The 15540-nt window shown below is 47.2% G+C and overlaps 5 protein-coding genes across 5 annotated transcripts; 1 reads left to right on the forward strand and 4 right to left on the reverse strand.

Annotated features, from left to right (window-relative positions):
• Nucleotides 1-369: 369 nt before the first annotated feature.
• MCYG_02587 (RING finger protein) lies at nucleotides 370-3854 on the forward strand (the record flags this gene model as incomplete). The annotated part of the gene is made up of 5 exons (XM_002849607.1): nucleotides 370-498; nucleotides 658-685; nucleotides 1427-3375; nucleotides 3428-3706; nucleotides 3759-3854. 5 exons carry the CDS (start codon nucleotides 370-372, stop codon nucleotides 3852-3854), a joined length of 2481 nt encoding a protein of 826 aa, XP_002849653.1.
• A 950-nt stretch (nucleotides 3855-4804) lies between these two features.
• On the reverse strand, nucleotides 4805-6429 carry MCYG_02588 (conserved hypothetical protein; the record flags this gene model as incomplete). The annotated part of the gene is made up of 2 exons (XM_002849608.1): nucleotides 4805-5444; nucleotides 5510-6429. 2 exons carry the CDS (start codon nucleotides 6427-6429, stop codon nucleotides 4805-4807), a joined length of 1560 nt encoding a protein of 519 aa, XP_002849654.1.
• A 355-nt stretch (nucleotides 6430-6784) lies between these two features.
• Nucleotides 6785-8257, reverse strand: MCYG_02589 (conserved hypothetical protein; the record flags this gene model as incomplete). Its single annotated transcript, XM_002849609.1, has 1 exon — nucleotides 6785-8257. One exon carries the CDS (start codon nucleotides 8255-8257, stop codon nucleotides 6785-6787), a length of 1473 nt encoding a protein of 490 aa, XP_002849655.1.
• Nucleotides 8258-10219: 1962 nt separating this feature from the next.
• Nucleotides 10220-12243, reverse strand: MCYG_02590 (conserved hypothetical protein; the record flags this gene model as incomplete). Its single annotated transcript, XM_002849610.1, has 2 exons — nucleotides 10220-11387; nucleotides 11456-12243. 2 exons carry the CDS (start codon nucleotides 12241-12243, stop codon nucleotides 10220-10222), a joined length of 1956 nt encoding a protein of 651 aa, XP_002849656.1.
• A 1539-nt stretch (nucleotides 12244-13782) lies between these two features.
• Nucleotides 13783-14452, reverse strand: MCYG_02591 (uncharacterized protein; the record flags this gene model as incomplete). Its single annotated transcript, XM_002849611.1, has 3 exons — nucleotides 13783-13906; nucleotides 14023-14109; nucleotides 14343-14452. The coding sequence occupies 3 exons, from the start codon at nucleotides 14450-14452 to the stop codon at nucleotides 13783-13785; spliced, it is 321 nt and encodes a 106-aa protein (XP_002849657.1).
• Nucleotides 14453-15540: the final 1088 nt, after the last annotated feature.

Consider the following 15540-nt stretch of genomic DNA (forward strand, 5'->3'; position numbering starts at 1 on the left):
ACCAGAAGGGAGATCTAGAAAGAGTAGGTATAGGATGCAGAGCAACAATAGAGAAACGGTACAGCACGGAAACTGTAGATACAAAGCAAGGCTCATAATTTTATCGTATATCGTTGATTTAGCTAGCGCACTTGAATCCATCGGAGATAGGCTTGAGCTCGTTTAAGTATTTTTGATGGCTCCAGGTCCAGCTACTTGTCACTCAGTGGTATGTGAAGCCCGGCAAGCGAAGCGTCATGCAATATCATCCTTTTGAAACATATATGAAGGTACTGTATTCATTGCTTTCGGCACTTTGACATGTAACCTGAAGGATACGGCCACCCTTAAGGTATAAGCCTTGAGCCACAGCAACAGAGCCCTTAAGCCATGCTGGACCAAGCCTGCCACTTCTCAAATGTGCACACCGTACAGGAGATCCAGGATCAGTATTCCTCCCTGAAACAAGTTTCGCCAACCATCGTGGTCCAGGTAACTGTCTGTGCAAGAGGCGCACCGGTAAGGCCAATCAAAACCAGCAACTGGTGGTATTTCCGTAGACAATTATGGACTCCTGTTATTCGGTGTAGTAGAAGGACAGCCGTAGACCAGTAATATCGTGAAGATCTCAGGAGAAAGATCCCGTCTGTAGTCACTCTGCATTCGTATTCCTGTCAGTCTTCAAACTCGCAGATAGTGACAGGCCGTAAGTCATCCGTCGTCATATCATCGTCATATCACCCATCACGGCCACGGCTTATGTCGTGGTGTTGGGAGAGTTGAAGGGAGCAAGTTCTTGTCTGACACTACGAAGAAGAAGCTGCGCGAGTGGTCGCTGTGGTCCGACGCGCAAAGTTATGACGAACTTTTTGCTTTCAGCTTCAACTTCTCGACTTTACAACACACTCAAGACACAAACACACACTCACACACCACACATACTCCCTGCTCAGCACTCGCAAAGGGGGTCTCTATCGGTTATAGGTCTTTCTGGCTGATACTTGGCTGTCTGAAAACGACCTGAGGGGCCCTAACCGCTTCGTTTGCTCTTGTTTCAAGTAAGTTGAAACCCCAGGTTCAACTCTATCAGACCCCTAACCCGTCTATATTTCGATAATATCGGGCCGTTATGAGCTGCTCGGGCTAGATGGCGAATTAGCCTGAGGGTACGGCTCGCTGGTATAACAGATAGACGGCCCCCTTCATGGTTGCCTGCCTGACTAGCTACTATCTGCCTCTGGCCTGGAAGAATCACTCGCTAACAGAATATCCCTGGGTATCTTAGACATGCTTCTCTGACCGACTTTCCAACTCCATAAAACCCTTCTTCGAGCCGATATGGGGCAGGCCGGTTCTTCCCAAAGAACATCGCCAGGAACAACGAGCAACAGAGGTCGACCGCGATACAGCTATACCACTAATATTAATAATAATAATGACTTCCCAGCCCCGCCGACTTCTTCCCGCGAGAGAATGAGAGGCAGCACATATATTCCACCTAGAGCACGTCTGGCAGACGACAGTCGAGATGAGCTGCGGAGCCGGCCACCGTCATGGGCTGAGAGCGGCGGCCTTGAAGACCTTGCCGGCTCTGTCTCTCGGAGCAGTAGCGCCTCAGGCACCAGTAGGCAGTCCCGGATGTCTCGCCTTGGGACAAGAATACTGCCAAATTCTGTCTTGAGAAATCTGCTTAATAGTGGGGAGGAGACGCCAGCCGAAGGTAGAGCCCATCGGGATGGGCTCTTATCTAGGAGTTTACCAAGATCAGATTCACCACAGCCATCATCACCGCACCTCCCATCGTTTAGAGCCCTTAGTACACGAGGGATAACGCGAAGGAGGTCGATTCGTGGGCCATATGCCCTCCCGAGAGGCGAGTCAGCTTTGTTGCCGGATTCTCCACCAAACCCGACCTTCTTGGACAATCCGTCGAACACCCGAAATACGGACCCTTCCCGCCTTTCCTGGCGATATCGTGCAAGGCTGAGCCACGTTCGACATTCAATATCCTCCCCGATATCGTATATGTTTAATCAACACTCACCGTCTGCCCATTCAAATAACGCTACACCACCTGCAACAAGACGACCCTCGCGTACTGAACTCCTAGATGATTCCGACCACCTCCTCCCTCCAAGCGGCGTTGAAGCGAATATGGAACTTGATGATTCTCACGAGTTTGATGGTGTCGATCCCACCTCTAGGCCTCGATCTGGCCCCATCCCGGTCCCTGGTCGTCAAAATAATGCCACTTCTCCTAGCCAAAGACATTCAACTATCCGCTCCCGCGCAACTAGGTTATTAAGACGAGAGGAACAAACTCCACTCTCTCGTGTCCTACAACTTGCTGCAACAGCCATTGCCGCACAGCTTTCCGGGAATACAAATCCAGCGGTACCCAGCATCCAGTCTGTTGGTGCGGACGGCCTTGACGGACCTCTCGAATCGCTCATGAGTGGCCTACAGCAAGTCTCAACTAACCAGGAAACTATAAATAATCTCGAGACTCCACAAGATCCTAATGTTCCACATGTGAACTTTTTGAGAGTCTTCAGATTCGTGAACCAGGACGGTCCTTCGACACAGTCGACAGCAGGTGAAGGAAGTGAGGATAACGGCGATCAGATGGATATCGATGGACAAGGCTCAACAGATGGTCGTCAAGAACGACGTTTACTCACCTTGGTTGTTGTCGGTGTAAGAGCTATACCACCTGGCAACGGAACAACAGGGGATGCTGCCACCAACAGTCGACTAAACGTAGAATCCCTCCTTCGGTTACCCCTTCTCGCTCCTGGGAACTTCCTCCGCAATGATAGGGGTAATACAAACTTTCTCCGACGTTCAGATGGTCGTTCAAGGTTCTCTCCACGGCGCTACTCAGTTGGAGGGAGCACATTCCCGGCAAACTACGACAGTCAACGTCACTTCAGATCACAAACTTCCTCCCGTCGACCCTCTGATGTTGGGTCCTCCAGTGATTTGGGCAGCTCACTCCCAACCATCCTCTCCGACAGTCCCCAAGGCCCAAACCCACCCCCTTCCACACCTGCGGAAGCCGGCCTATCTAGAGTATCTTCCGCAGTCAATACCCCAAGTAGACGGCCTTCATCTGCATCCGCTATTCTTCCGCAGCTCAACGAGGACGGGGTCGGAGAACCTGGAGATCCATTAGAAGAGCACTCTATGGGTCCTAACCCTGCAAGACAGCGCCGTAGGAGTGATTCGGAAGCTGCTCGTCACCGAGGCCTTGGCTCCGGTGCTGCACGAAGAAATGGAGTAGTGGAGCCCGACGACCCTTCTCCCTCTGGAGGGAGAAGCTGGCTGATATACGTTGTTGGAACCAATTTAGCTGAGAACCATCCTGCATTTGCTGCTCCTAGCCTGTTTACAGACGTACGTCTATTTTCTTATATTCAAATGAACATGTGCTAACTTACCATTCTAGAATCCTACCTACGAAGACATGGTGCTACTCTCATCCCTCTTAGGCCCCGCCAAACCTCCGGTTGCAACACAGGATGAAATTACTTCCGCAGGCGGTCTATATCGTCTTGTAGAATACTCCGGGGCATTGGTTGCAGAAAGCATCGGAGAAACTCACGAGAGTTTACCCATCGCTGAACATGAACGGTGTCTAATCTGTTTATGTGACTATGAAGCCGCAGATGAAGTGAGGATATTGAATAAATGCAAGCATGTCTATCATCGCGAGTGTATTGATGAGGTATATATTCAAATAGTATTATTATTATTCAAAGCTAACTTATTCCTTATAGTGGCTAACAACTGGACGCAATTCCTGCCCATTATGTCGGGGAGAAGGTGTCTCCAATTCTAATAATAGCACTGGTGGTGAAGCAACGGCATCTTAGGTCTATACTTGCTATTATACCTCCTCACTCTTACAAAGATAAGTTTATGGAAACATATTACTTCCCATAAATAAGGATCACTTCTTATTTCATGGCCTGGGGTCGTGAATGCCATAATTCTATTCCTCTATGTATTCTTTTTACCTTTTATGGCAGAAGATACTTCTGGAGTTGCCTTCTCAAGATTGGTCTGTATCTATCTTACCCTTCATTTTCTCTTCCTTTCATTATGTTCTCCCGGTTCTTGCATATCCCTTTACCGTGTTTCTTTTTTTACCTTTCTTAATCTGTGAATAAGGTGCTTTTATCAGTCTGGAAGCCTGTTCGGCCCTTATTATTTTCTCTTGTTGCATACTTTCAAATTGCTCTTATATCATATTTTCCTGTCTCTGTCCTTGCAGCAAACTTCATCTGGCGTTCATTAAGGGGTCATCATATGGTTGGGGATTGTGGGGATCTGGAAATAGGCTTCACATCAATAAATCGGATCATGGTTGGGATGGGATGTATGGAGGGCCTTTTTTTTCTTATAATGTCTCGTCTCTCTTTTTCTTTATCTCTTTTTATAAGCTTCTTTATACTTATTTAGTTGTGAAATCACTTCGATATATCTCCTACCAGCTAAGCGATGATAGTAGCCGCGTTTTGTCTTAAGTAGTTATCCATTAGCATGCTAATAGGAGAGACTAAGGACACTATTAATAAAACAATGGTAAAAACATGCTCCTATATTTCAAACATGGAATGGGTATATGTATACTGAAGGAAATGTTAAAAGAGAAGGGAGAGAAATCTACGGAGGCTACCATTAGAGAAGAAATAGTGATATCAGCCTGTAACTCCTAGGGCAGCTAAGATGGTGCATGGTATGGAAGGTCGTTGCATGGTAAAGAAAACTACTATAGCCACTCCTGGCCACAATAAGCAAAATAACTCTGATAGAACGAGAATTATGGTATTTTGCCTCTAAGAACACCTATTCCTCCAGCTCTCATATCTTCAAGACGGTTCTTAATAGATTTGCCATCATATTCGACAGCGTCATGGCGCCGCTTAATCTCTGCTTCAAAAATTGCCGCCACTTTTCTTCTGGTTTGGCGTGCTCCTTTTGATTTTTGAAGGATTTGACAGAATTCCTCAACTAGTAGGTCCCCGCACTCTTCCCATTCCGACAGAGTCACAGATGAAAAGAACGCACGGCGCTGATCGTCTGTAAAATTTTTAACACGGAGGAGCTTATCTTTTAATGATAAATGTGTGTCATGCTGGAACAGTGGCTGTGCGGGAATTGGGTTATAGTCGAAGCCCTCTGCCTGGAGGTCAGAAAATGACTTCGTTTCAAGAATGTTACGCGGGTAGTCGGATATAAAGTTGGATAGTGGGCGTTTTGACGAAGCTGCGGATACTGTGGACAAATGGGGTGATTGTAAGGAGGTATGTTCTTCGTGATGGACCATTTCTTCAAACCCATCATCGTCGGAATAGTCCATAGTGCTTAGATTGGTAGCTGTATCAAAGGTCCCACGGTTATGAGTTGAGTATTGATCATCCACAGAATTCTGCAACTGCTGCCGAACAGAGTCATTCTCACTATATAATTTAGTATTAGATACGATTTGGTTTTATTGGAGGGGATTGGGTATAATTTTACTCACATAACATTGTCCACTCCCTCATTATGGCCTGAATATGGGTCGGGGGCAGCAAAATGAGGCCGTGCCGCAAATCTATTCCTGGTTGATAGCCTCTGGGCTACAGGCCGAGGAGTAATTTTGGGAACTTCTAGATGACTATTTTGTGGGACTAGAGATGCTGGCACCGTTCCATTCTCGTAATTTTCTTTAGCAGTTGGAGCATACGCAACCCGAGCTGAGGTCTGACAAATGCCCCCGTCGTCAACTTTTCTGGTTGGTGAAGAACTATCTTCTCGTAAGATGGCTTCAATCTTTTGCCAACTTAATGTCTCCCGACTAGAATGATTGTTGGTAACGTCCAAGTTAGAGCCAAGCTCCCTATTAATATGGTTTATATTTTCTTCCGCTAGTTCATCAAGTTCAGTTATTCCCCTATGTGATATTTGATAATCGGATCTTTTCTCATTATCATCTTCTTCATCATCAGAGTCAAGTTCCTTGATCCTCTCGGTAATGGACTTATAGCCTCCATTCTTTAGAGCAAGGTCTGTGTCCGGGAGGTTGGTATCTTCACGTGTTGAGTGAGGATTCCCTGTAACAGATCCTGCTTCAGTTTCTCTCAAGACACTACCGATAGTAGTGGAATCATCAACACCCTCAAGATCAGTGTCAAAAAGGTCCCCTGGCCCTTCGCGTTCATTGGTATTGGCCACGTGTGGCGGCTCATTTAACGGCACATAGGGAGCTGTGTTTTCCTGTGATAGATTTCTGCGTTTTCTATTTATAAGAGGATGGTTGAATCCCGTCAATTGTGTAGGGGGTGGGCTTATTCTAGCCATGTCAGCTTGTCGCTCCCTGGAAATCTTGACAGGTTTGAGTTGCTGCTTCGTCTGAACTCCATTTGAATCGCGGCTCGCTTGGACAAAGTCGCTGACCCTCATACTTCTGATTAAGTATACAAATTTCTAACTGGTTTTCAAAACTGTAACGTTAGCTCCTGAATGGTTTTATATCAACTTGATGTTGAACTTCTTCATGACGTTGAAATTACTAAAGAGAGAACGTGATTTAGCTTGGTCACATGACACGAACTCTGTCAAATTTGAAGTTACGAATTGATATGATATTTGATAAAAAGTAGCATGATGCGGGAGATTCCTTCCCGTCATAAGATACTACTTGTGGAGGAAAATTGCGTCTGTTCAGAGGGCCGTGATAACCGAAAGCTACGTTATATATAATGAACCACTGTTATATGTTCACCTGTAAATTATACGTGATTGAGGCTAGCTCGAACTAAGTATTAAATGTTCGAGTCCGATCCAATCTAGCTTGTGCTTTGTCGAAAAACGATTGAGCCTTCTCGGCTTCTGCAGCCCTTTTCTCCTTAGCCGAATTGATTTCCATCCTCAATATCTTGGCATCAAGGCGGGCATTTCCATAATCATCAACTGAAAGGCCGTCTCCATATTCTTCATCAGCATCAGGGAGGCCAGAACCATTGTTTGTGGGCACAACTGAAGAGACGTAAAGATCACCTATCCACTGGGATACCATTCCCCGCAGTCTAAGTAACTCGTGGCTATCTGAAAAGGGAGGTGAAACAAGCAGCTCGTCCATCTGTACTGCGATCTGCCTGGCATCTTCAAGCTCCTTGGTCCGGGCAGCAATAATTAATGCTGAATTGCCAGTTGTTAATTTCTGTTCCTCTAGATCGTCCTGCATTCCAAGGTTGGGATCATAACAGCCGTCACTACCAGTGACAGACACGTCTAGGCTATCGGCCAACTCCGTGTTTTTCCTTGCAAGACGACTCTCTTCTTGGGCAACAGATATCCACAACCCAAACATAGCTGGATAGAAGTGTAGCGGACTTAGCGCGTTTGGCGCCATCTTCCGATATTGATACTGGATTATAAGCCTTTCGTAATACTCTCTTGCTCGCTCAAATCCAGCCCTTGTAAACCATCCACTACTTTTACCCATCTTTCCAAGTCCTTCGGTTACGTCTTCTGGTTCACTACCGCCAGAACCATTCCACAGTAGTATTTCTGCTCCAGTTGCCCATCTTCCCGAGCTCCGTACATCCGCCGGATGCCCACCAAAATTATCTCGAAGGATGAGGCCCAGAGCCCTGCCGGCACGGACATAGTCTCCTTCCATTAAGCAACGATGTAGAATAGTGGTCACAACGCTTAGATGGCGGAGACGTAGGGTATTTTTCTTCGTAGGGTTGCCACCAGCCAGGTACAGTGGGGGGTTCAATTGGGATAGATCCTCTTCTATCCGTTGTCTGCTGTTTATTATCCTAGTTTTATTTCGTCGTTTGCTTGCCGGGGCCGTGGTATTGTCCCCATAGTCGTTGTCCTCAGATTCATCGTCACTATCGGTTGAATGTAGGTCTCCCAAGCCAGCCTTGTGAGGGAATCCTCCACCTGGTAGCTCGCGGTAATTTGGTAGCCCTGAGATCCTATACTGATGTGCTTCCCCAGGGGAAAGGATCAGGGGAGGTCTAGGCTTCAATCCACGTTTTTTTCGATGTTTGTCCTTCTTCCCAGGTTCGCTTTCTATCGCGCTTTCTGTTTCATTGTCATTACTGCTCTCCTCGTCCTGCTCCTTATTGCTGTTTCCATCGTGTACTCGTCGAAATCTCCCTCGCTGTTTCAGCTGCTCGTATTTAGCTGTCCTATAGCTCACAGGCTGCTGCCACAATGGCAACGGAAGGGAGAAATATGATGCACCTTGGCTGTATAGTTTTCCTTCAGACATGGGAGAATTTCTTCCAATTATATCACGGAAGGCCACGATAATAGTATCATGACCTTTATATGGCCTGTGAATTCATCAAGCCGCAGTCAAATCTTTGGTCTATTTGCTGAAAATGCGAAATACTTGGCTGTGCTTATGTTAAATCCATGCTTATATAATTAACATGGATGTAACAAAACTTCCGTTCATCTTTTTTGAATATATTCTTTTGATGCAGTGCACCAGAAACAACATTAGCGGTATAAATAATATTTGGCCTTCCATAAGATTTATTCACCGGTAACACCCCCTAACAGTACCACTCTCCGGCGTACTCTGCCTAAAAGGGTTTCTTCATTACAAATGCAAAAGGTCAACCTGCCGAAGCCCATGCCATAACCGCATACCAGAGACATTAATTAATACGGAGTCTCCGTGTATACCACAGCTAGCCAGTCTGTCCTGGCCCCCTCGTCCGTGGAGGAAATCAAGATGATCCCTGTACATAAAATCTAACCTGAGCCTGAAATTTGCAGACGCGCAGCACCTAAAACTTCGGCTGCTCCGGTATCTTAGTCCCATGACCTGTCGCCGAACTTCATCCCCGGGGCCTGTTTCCTGCCGGAACAGACAGGGGACGTCCAATTATGGAATCGTAACTTCAGTCGACTTTTGTTCCATGCCGTGCCCTTAGGGCCCCTGAAGTTGTTAAGATACACTAGGACTATGGCCGTCAATTAATGAGGATGGGCGGGTTGCATAATAGAAACATGCATAGCTAGGTAAATAGTATCATACGCTCGACTAATGATGGCTTAATTATCATAAAACTCCAACTAGTAACTAGTTACTATACTAAATATTATAATAAATGCCACAGGGACGCTGTATTTTCTCCTCGACAGCCTGTGCTGAAGCCAGATTATAAAGATCAACTTGAAGTGAAGCAAAAGAGTGGTTTCCGATGCCCTAGCTTCTCCATTGCTAGTTGTCCATCATATTCATAATAATCATTCTTCACTTTCGTATATCATATCGTTAAGGTCATATCGGGTCGTATCCTAAGGTTCATACATCAAAAATGGGCAAAGGCAAATAAAAAAAAAAAATTCTCAACACTCCAAAAATATGAAAAGGGAAAAGGAGTAAGAAGGTAAAAGTGGAGGGGGTGAAGAGAAGAACGGTCAGTTTAGAGCTGCCGATGTGCGAAGCAAGGATGGAGTTAAGGATGAGGAGAAAGGGAACAGCATATAGAGGGAAGAGCGGAGTTGATAAGTCAATACACCGAAAATGGCTAAAGGTAGAACCAGGTGGCAGTAAGAGGGAGGGCTGGGCTTGAACAAATGAAAAAAAATTTGTGCTGTCGAAGCTGTGGCTGGGTGGACAAAGGGAAGTAGACGTCTTTGCGACCTGGTCGTGTATATATCTGGACTCTTTTTAGGGAGCCTGTCCGCGCAAACGGATTGGAATATCAAAGGGGGCAATGGGACGAAAACCAAAAAAAAAAAAAGCCTATCAAAGAACATGAACAAAAAAATATATAAGAAACCCCATCCCTCAAAATGCGGAAAAAAAGAGAACAATTAGATATGTGTGAATGCGGGTATGAAATGGTAAATGCCTCGCGGCTGGTCTCTGGAGGGAGAGACTCCGGTCTCCCTCTACAAGGTAATAATGGTAGTAATGTTTTCTGCCATCTGTCCGATCCACGGACGGCCCGTAAGAAAGATGCATAACCCGCGAGGGAAAAAAGACGTATAGAACCTTCATCCAACCAAAAAAATGCAAGACACAGATGTGCAAAGAGAGAACAAACGAGATAGCGATGGTTTAAAACCATCCTGCGTCGCGTAGGGCGATAGGGGCTGTAGCGTGGAATAATCACCTGGGACTGAGAATTCATTGAATTGAGGATATCGATGTTCTGTTTTTTATACCTCCGTCTTGCTCAAGTATTATCGGGTGAATGCAGGCGAAGATGAATCAAGAAGTGCGAATTTCTCTGCCAGGCTCCTCGGCCTTGACGGTCTTTCCACACTCCCTTACCATGTTATTGAAGTCCTGTAGTACCTTCTGTGGAACACGGTCCCACATTAGTGATCGCGAATAGATATCTGGATTTCCATTCCCTTTGAAGGCGGCGCGGTTCTGGAGCCCGTTATTACGCATGGCTGCGTAGGCTTGTTGCAAATTTGATGGAGGGGCGACGTGGTCCTCACCCATCTCATCCTCCAGCGTAGTGAGTGCTTCGTATTGCTTTGTGGTCAATGCAAAGGCCTGGGCATCCTCCTGTTCTTTGGTGGGTGCAACGAGGTTGTTGTGCAAAGCGTCAAGGTTGGCGGTAGCGCTACCAGCTGGGCCGGAAGAGATCTGGGCCATTTGGCTGCTGCTGATAGTAGAGGGGAGCAAATCACTGGAACCGGATGAAGGGCCAATGAAGCTAGCTGAGCTTCCATCAGGGGACGCAGAAGCCAGAACTGCACGCAAGACATTTGCCGACTCTGCGCGATATTCTTCGGATAGGGCAGGGATGGCAGGTTGCGAAGTGGAGGTGCTGTTGGAGGCAATGAAGGCGCCGAATAGCAAGCACATGTAGAATGCATTCCAGCTGAAGGCAGAGTCGGACTGGGTCAACGGTTTCTCTGCTTGTTTCTCTGCCTTCTTGGGGTTAAAGTCTAGGGAGAAAGGGTGGCGAGCAGGCGTAGGAGTAGGGCTGCGTGGGAGCGGACGTTGCTCAGAGTCGAGGTTAAACTCATCAGCGAGGGAGAACGAATCCCATGAAGGATTGTCCACATTAAGACCACCGTAATCAGAGAATTCGTTACGTATAGGGCCAGGGGCAGTTGGGTTGGTAGAGTTCACTTCCATTCGCTCGAGGTGCTCTCGGAGAATGGTGTTCTTTTTGCGAAGTTCGCCGGTCTCAAGAGTGTGGGAGCGGATCAACTCTTCCTTTTCCATGTGTAGTTGTTCAACAAATTGATGTAACTGTTGCTGACGTTCAAGTAATTCATTCTTCTCTCTGATGAGTTCCGCTTCTCGAAGTTTCATCTCCTGAAGCGCCTCCTGGAGCTCATTAATATGAGTAGAGGACCGTCTTTTATCCTCCTCTAACTGTTCGGTGTGAACTTTCTTTCGCTGCCGAGAATCAAGTCTAGAAGGGGGCGTTAGTAAGAGGACAGAAACTATAATATCCAAGGTATTTGAAAGAGTGATACTTACGCCGCTTGTCGATTTCTAAGAAGACGTTTCTGCTGTTTGAGTTCCTTGATCTCATCCTCATCATTGGACTGGCTGATCAGTAGATCAATATTGCTCAGCGTTCGCTCTGCAGGTATATCGAAACGGGCATTTTTCTTGCGAATTCCGTCCCGTCTAATGGTAAGGCTGGCTGCACTGTTTCGATATCCGCCGGAGGTCCTTACTGGTCTTGGCTGGGCCTCTGGTATCTCGGATGAGCCCGACACCCAACCCTGGCTGGACTGCGGGGACATTGGGATAGAGTTAGGTGCAGCAAATGGCGGAGAGGCTCTGAATTGCATCTGTTGGTAAGACATCGGCTGTACCTGGCCAACAGCACCGCCAGTAAATGGGTTGGCGACCGCACTCTCAAACTCTGGAGGGAAGTGTTCAAAGATGGGTGTAGGGGTACATGAGCCGGAGTCGGTGGAAACCGGCCAAGCCTGCTGCTGGCTCTGGTTCTGGGGCAGATGCTGGTGATGCTGGTGCTGCTGCTGTTGTTGCTGGGCAAAGGCTCCGCTGTGTGCGTCGAGCCGTACGAAAGGATTGCTGACGGCCTCGAAGAGCGGTGTTGATAGTTGCGATGGATGCCGTGACTGTGCATCGGTTTGGTGTTGAGCCATGTCTGACCATACTGACTCTCTTCGCGAGAACTCATCGGTAGTCTGGTCAAAGGAAGGCCGCCGTGAGCTGTCTAAAGACATATCCTGAGCACCGGTATCTAGGATCTTGTCATCCAGCACGCTCATCTCCTCGTCTCTGGCGAACATGGGTTTAGTGTCGAGGTTGGGAGGAGGTTGAAAGAAGTCAAAGGCCGGCGACGGAAGGGAAAACCTCGCCATATTGGATGTGAACTGGCAGGTGTTGCAGAGAGCGAACTTCGAAAAAGACGCACTCAAGCGGGAGATAAAGCAGGGTCCCACGAGAAAACAGTATCAAGAAACAATATGCAAAAAAATATATATATGATGCAAAATCAAGAGGTCGTGGTCATTAAAATCGTCTCGTCGTGAATAAAAATGCTTTGGCGTGGTGGTTGGTTTGTGGTGTGGTTGGAGGAGGAAGATGGAGAGAGGATATTCTGCCTTGGATGTGAAGAGGCGGTGTGTGTGCGGTACGGTTGGCTCCCTCTTTTGCGGGCGGGCCAAAGAAAAAAAAAAAAAAAAAAGAACCGATGGCGCGCGCGAAGTGGGCAAGGGAGAAGAAGTATTCGAAGAAGAGAAGAAATATGACAGAGCACTGTGCAACGTGCTTGGAGGGGGAAGAAATCGATAGAGACGATGCGGGGGTAGAGCGTTGGACGGGGATCTCGTTGCTTCTGCTGCTGTTCTCCTGCTCGTGTTGAGGTCAAGAGACTTAATGATGGCGGGTGTGCTTTTTTAGTGATGGGCTTGCTATAATAAAGTAGCGATCATCTGCTCAGGGCAGCGGGGACGAGCTAATATATCTTTTGATCCGACTCTATCGGTATCCAGGGTCAGATGAAAGCGGTGGATCTTTAATACGGCCCGTCTGGGTCACTCATGGTGCTTTGCCCTATCACCTCTCAACTCCCTGGCTATGGATGCGATTTGAGGCGTTCGAGCAATGATAATGCGACTTCTAAGATGCTGAGGTAAGGTGGTTGATAGGTAAAAGGTTTCATGGAAGAGCCACTTTCGTACCCGTCAACAGGAGTAGATCGAAAAAGTTGCCCAGCGGTAATATAACTATGGTCGATTTTGTATATTTGCAAGTTGCAATAAAAACAGAGGACGTGCGTTTGTGGGATGGGCGGTTGATCCAGTCGCTGCACTGTTTCCCATGTCCCTTGCGGGTGCCTGGGGGTCGATGTACGGTTCCCCGTCCACTGAGCAAGTGTGCCCCCGTATATCGAGAAATGCAAAAAAGAAAAAGAAGTAAGGAAAGAGTTCAGCATGTACCTCGATCTCATCCATCGTCATCCTCTCTGGCGGCGACGGGCACGCTTGGTGATTGTCGACTGACGCCTAAACTGTACGGGGATGCACCACCAGCAGTCCGTTGTGAATCCATCCTGGTTCCAGATCGACGAGACATCGTTCCCTCGCCGGAAGTCAAAAAAGTAAGGCGACGAAACAGCTTTCTGCATTGAGCTCTCAGGACGACTGTCATTGGATGCCTCTTATTGGGGTTGTCTTTTTGGGGTTTTGGGCACACTTGCAGCTCTAGCTTCAGTCCTTTTTTTTTCTTCCCTCCTTGTATGGAGTGTATTTCGTCTTTTTTATCTGGATTTTTTAACTTCGAGTTCCTCTGCTTCGTACTATGTACGTATGTACAGGTCGAGCCATTCAGATAGAATTCCGAGATATACTCGCCTGGCTCGTGCCGTTGAAAAACATGATGTAGTTACCGACCATGTCTTCCATACCAGCAGATAACTCGGTCGAATGAATGTACAAAGGTACGGAGTAGCTAGACGGGGATGAGTCTGGTATTGTCCGGTATCACACATCTCGAATGACCATCGCATCGTCCATGCTCTCAGAGTAGGCTCCTTCTGATACACTTCTGTCTCAGCCCGAACTCACCGGGAATTCTCAGCCAAAGAACCGCAGTTCGCAAGCAACCTCTTAGGCCGCTCTTCTTGGGTTGTAAATAAATTGTAAATCGACTGGCTGGGAACCTCTGCTCGTCAGTTCTCCTTGAAATGTTGTTCCTTCATGTGTTCCAAGCTTAAGCTACACTACTCTCTACCATGGATCGGGGCTGAGAGAAAGGTGGGCACGGAACTTTCTGCATCTCTTTCGTCAACCATAAGATTTCTTCTTTCGACGCTCGTTCTTGCTCGACAGTGGCGTTTTGCTTTGTCGCTACCCCGGTTTCTTCATTTACCGCCGTCTAAGGTTACCTCATGCCAGAGACCCTTGCATTGACTGAACCCGCTACGCCGCATATTCCTAAGGACACAGTCAATTGTGTATCTAGCCTCAAGTACTCTGTATGCACACGCGAGGCCATTCCACATACTATGAAGCTTGCATTTACATTGATTGTAACGGTCTTCCGCCATTTCCGCGCAGATGGGGAGGCTATGCACTCACTGCTCGGTACATTGGAAATCCGTGCCCCACGCATACTGCATGTTATTAGTAGTTATAGAATATGGCCACTGCGTTGAGTTCTTCATTCCTTTTTGCTACGCATAGTAGAGGCCAAAGAAAAGAACATGCTTCCACGGGCGGAGAACGGCAAAATCATATCCATATTAGCTAGAGGTAAAAGGGAAAGAGCGGTTAGAAAAGAAAAGGAAAGGGGGGAAGAGGGGGATCAGAACCCACAGATGCATTTCCACAAGCGATACTACCCCAATCCAGATCTATAAGGACGCAGATGGCGTGCCAAAAGGCATGTTCAAACCAACCTTGTGCACCCTCTTCGTTGCCTCTTCCCCTCAGGAGTCTTGCAGTAATATTGAGGATTGGCAGAACAAGCAATAAACACATTCTCTTCAACCCCACTAGCCGTTAGCGAATAGTACTAAACCCCTCTCTTCACCGCCTGAAACGGGCAATGAGTGAAAAGCAAGTATTTCAACTCGCCTCTCCGGTACCATGAGTATGGATGCCCCTTACTTCTGCAGTTAGATATCCAACCCTTCTGTCAAGCAAACCCCTCGTAGGCTGAAGCCTGAGCGCCTCACATTTCGGACAGTAACAGACTCAGGCACCTAGCTTAATGCCGTAATTTGCGACATCTGAGTACTTTTGGTGCTAGCGGTTTGCATGCCCTTCACACACGCACACAAAATACACAGACATATATACACATGTGACCTCTTGGCTTCATCTCAGCCTTGGTATAATGAGACCAGCCTAGCCTCGAGGCGGGAGCACTGCCATATGAGTGGTTAAGATATATATATATGTGTGTGTGTATATATATATATAAATCGATGATTCATAGAGCCCTTTGAGGTGGGAAACTTATAGGGGTATACGCAACACGATGTGCACTCGAAGGTTTTGGTTTATCCCCATCATATACTATATTTGGCAGACTTGAAGCGCGGACGGAGGGTTATGATAGCTATCGGTTTCTGAGAGTAT

This window comes from Microsporum canis, genomic scaffold (genome assembly GCF_000151145.1).
Source record: "Microsporum canis CBS 113480 supercont1.2 genomic scaffold, whole genome shotgun sequence".
Lineage (NCBI taxonomy): Eukaryota > Fungi > Ascomycota > Eurotiomycetes > Onygenales > Arthrodermataceae > Microsporum > Microsporum canis.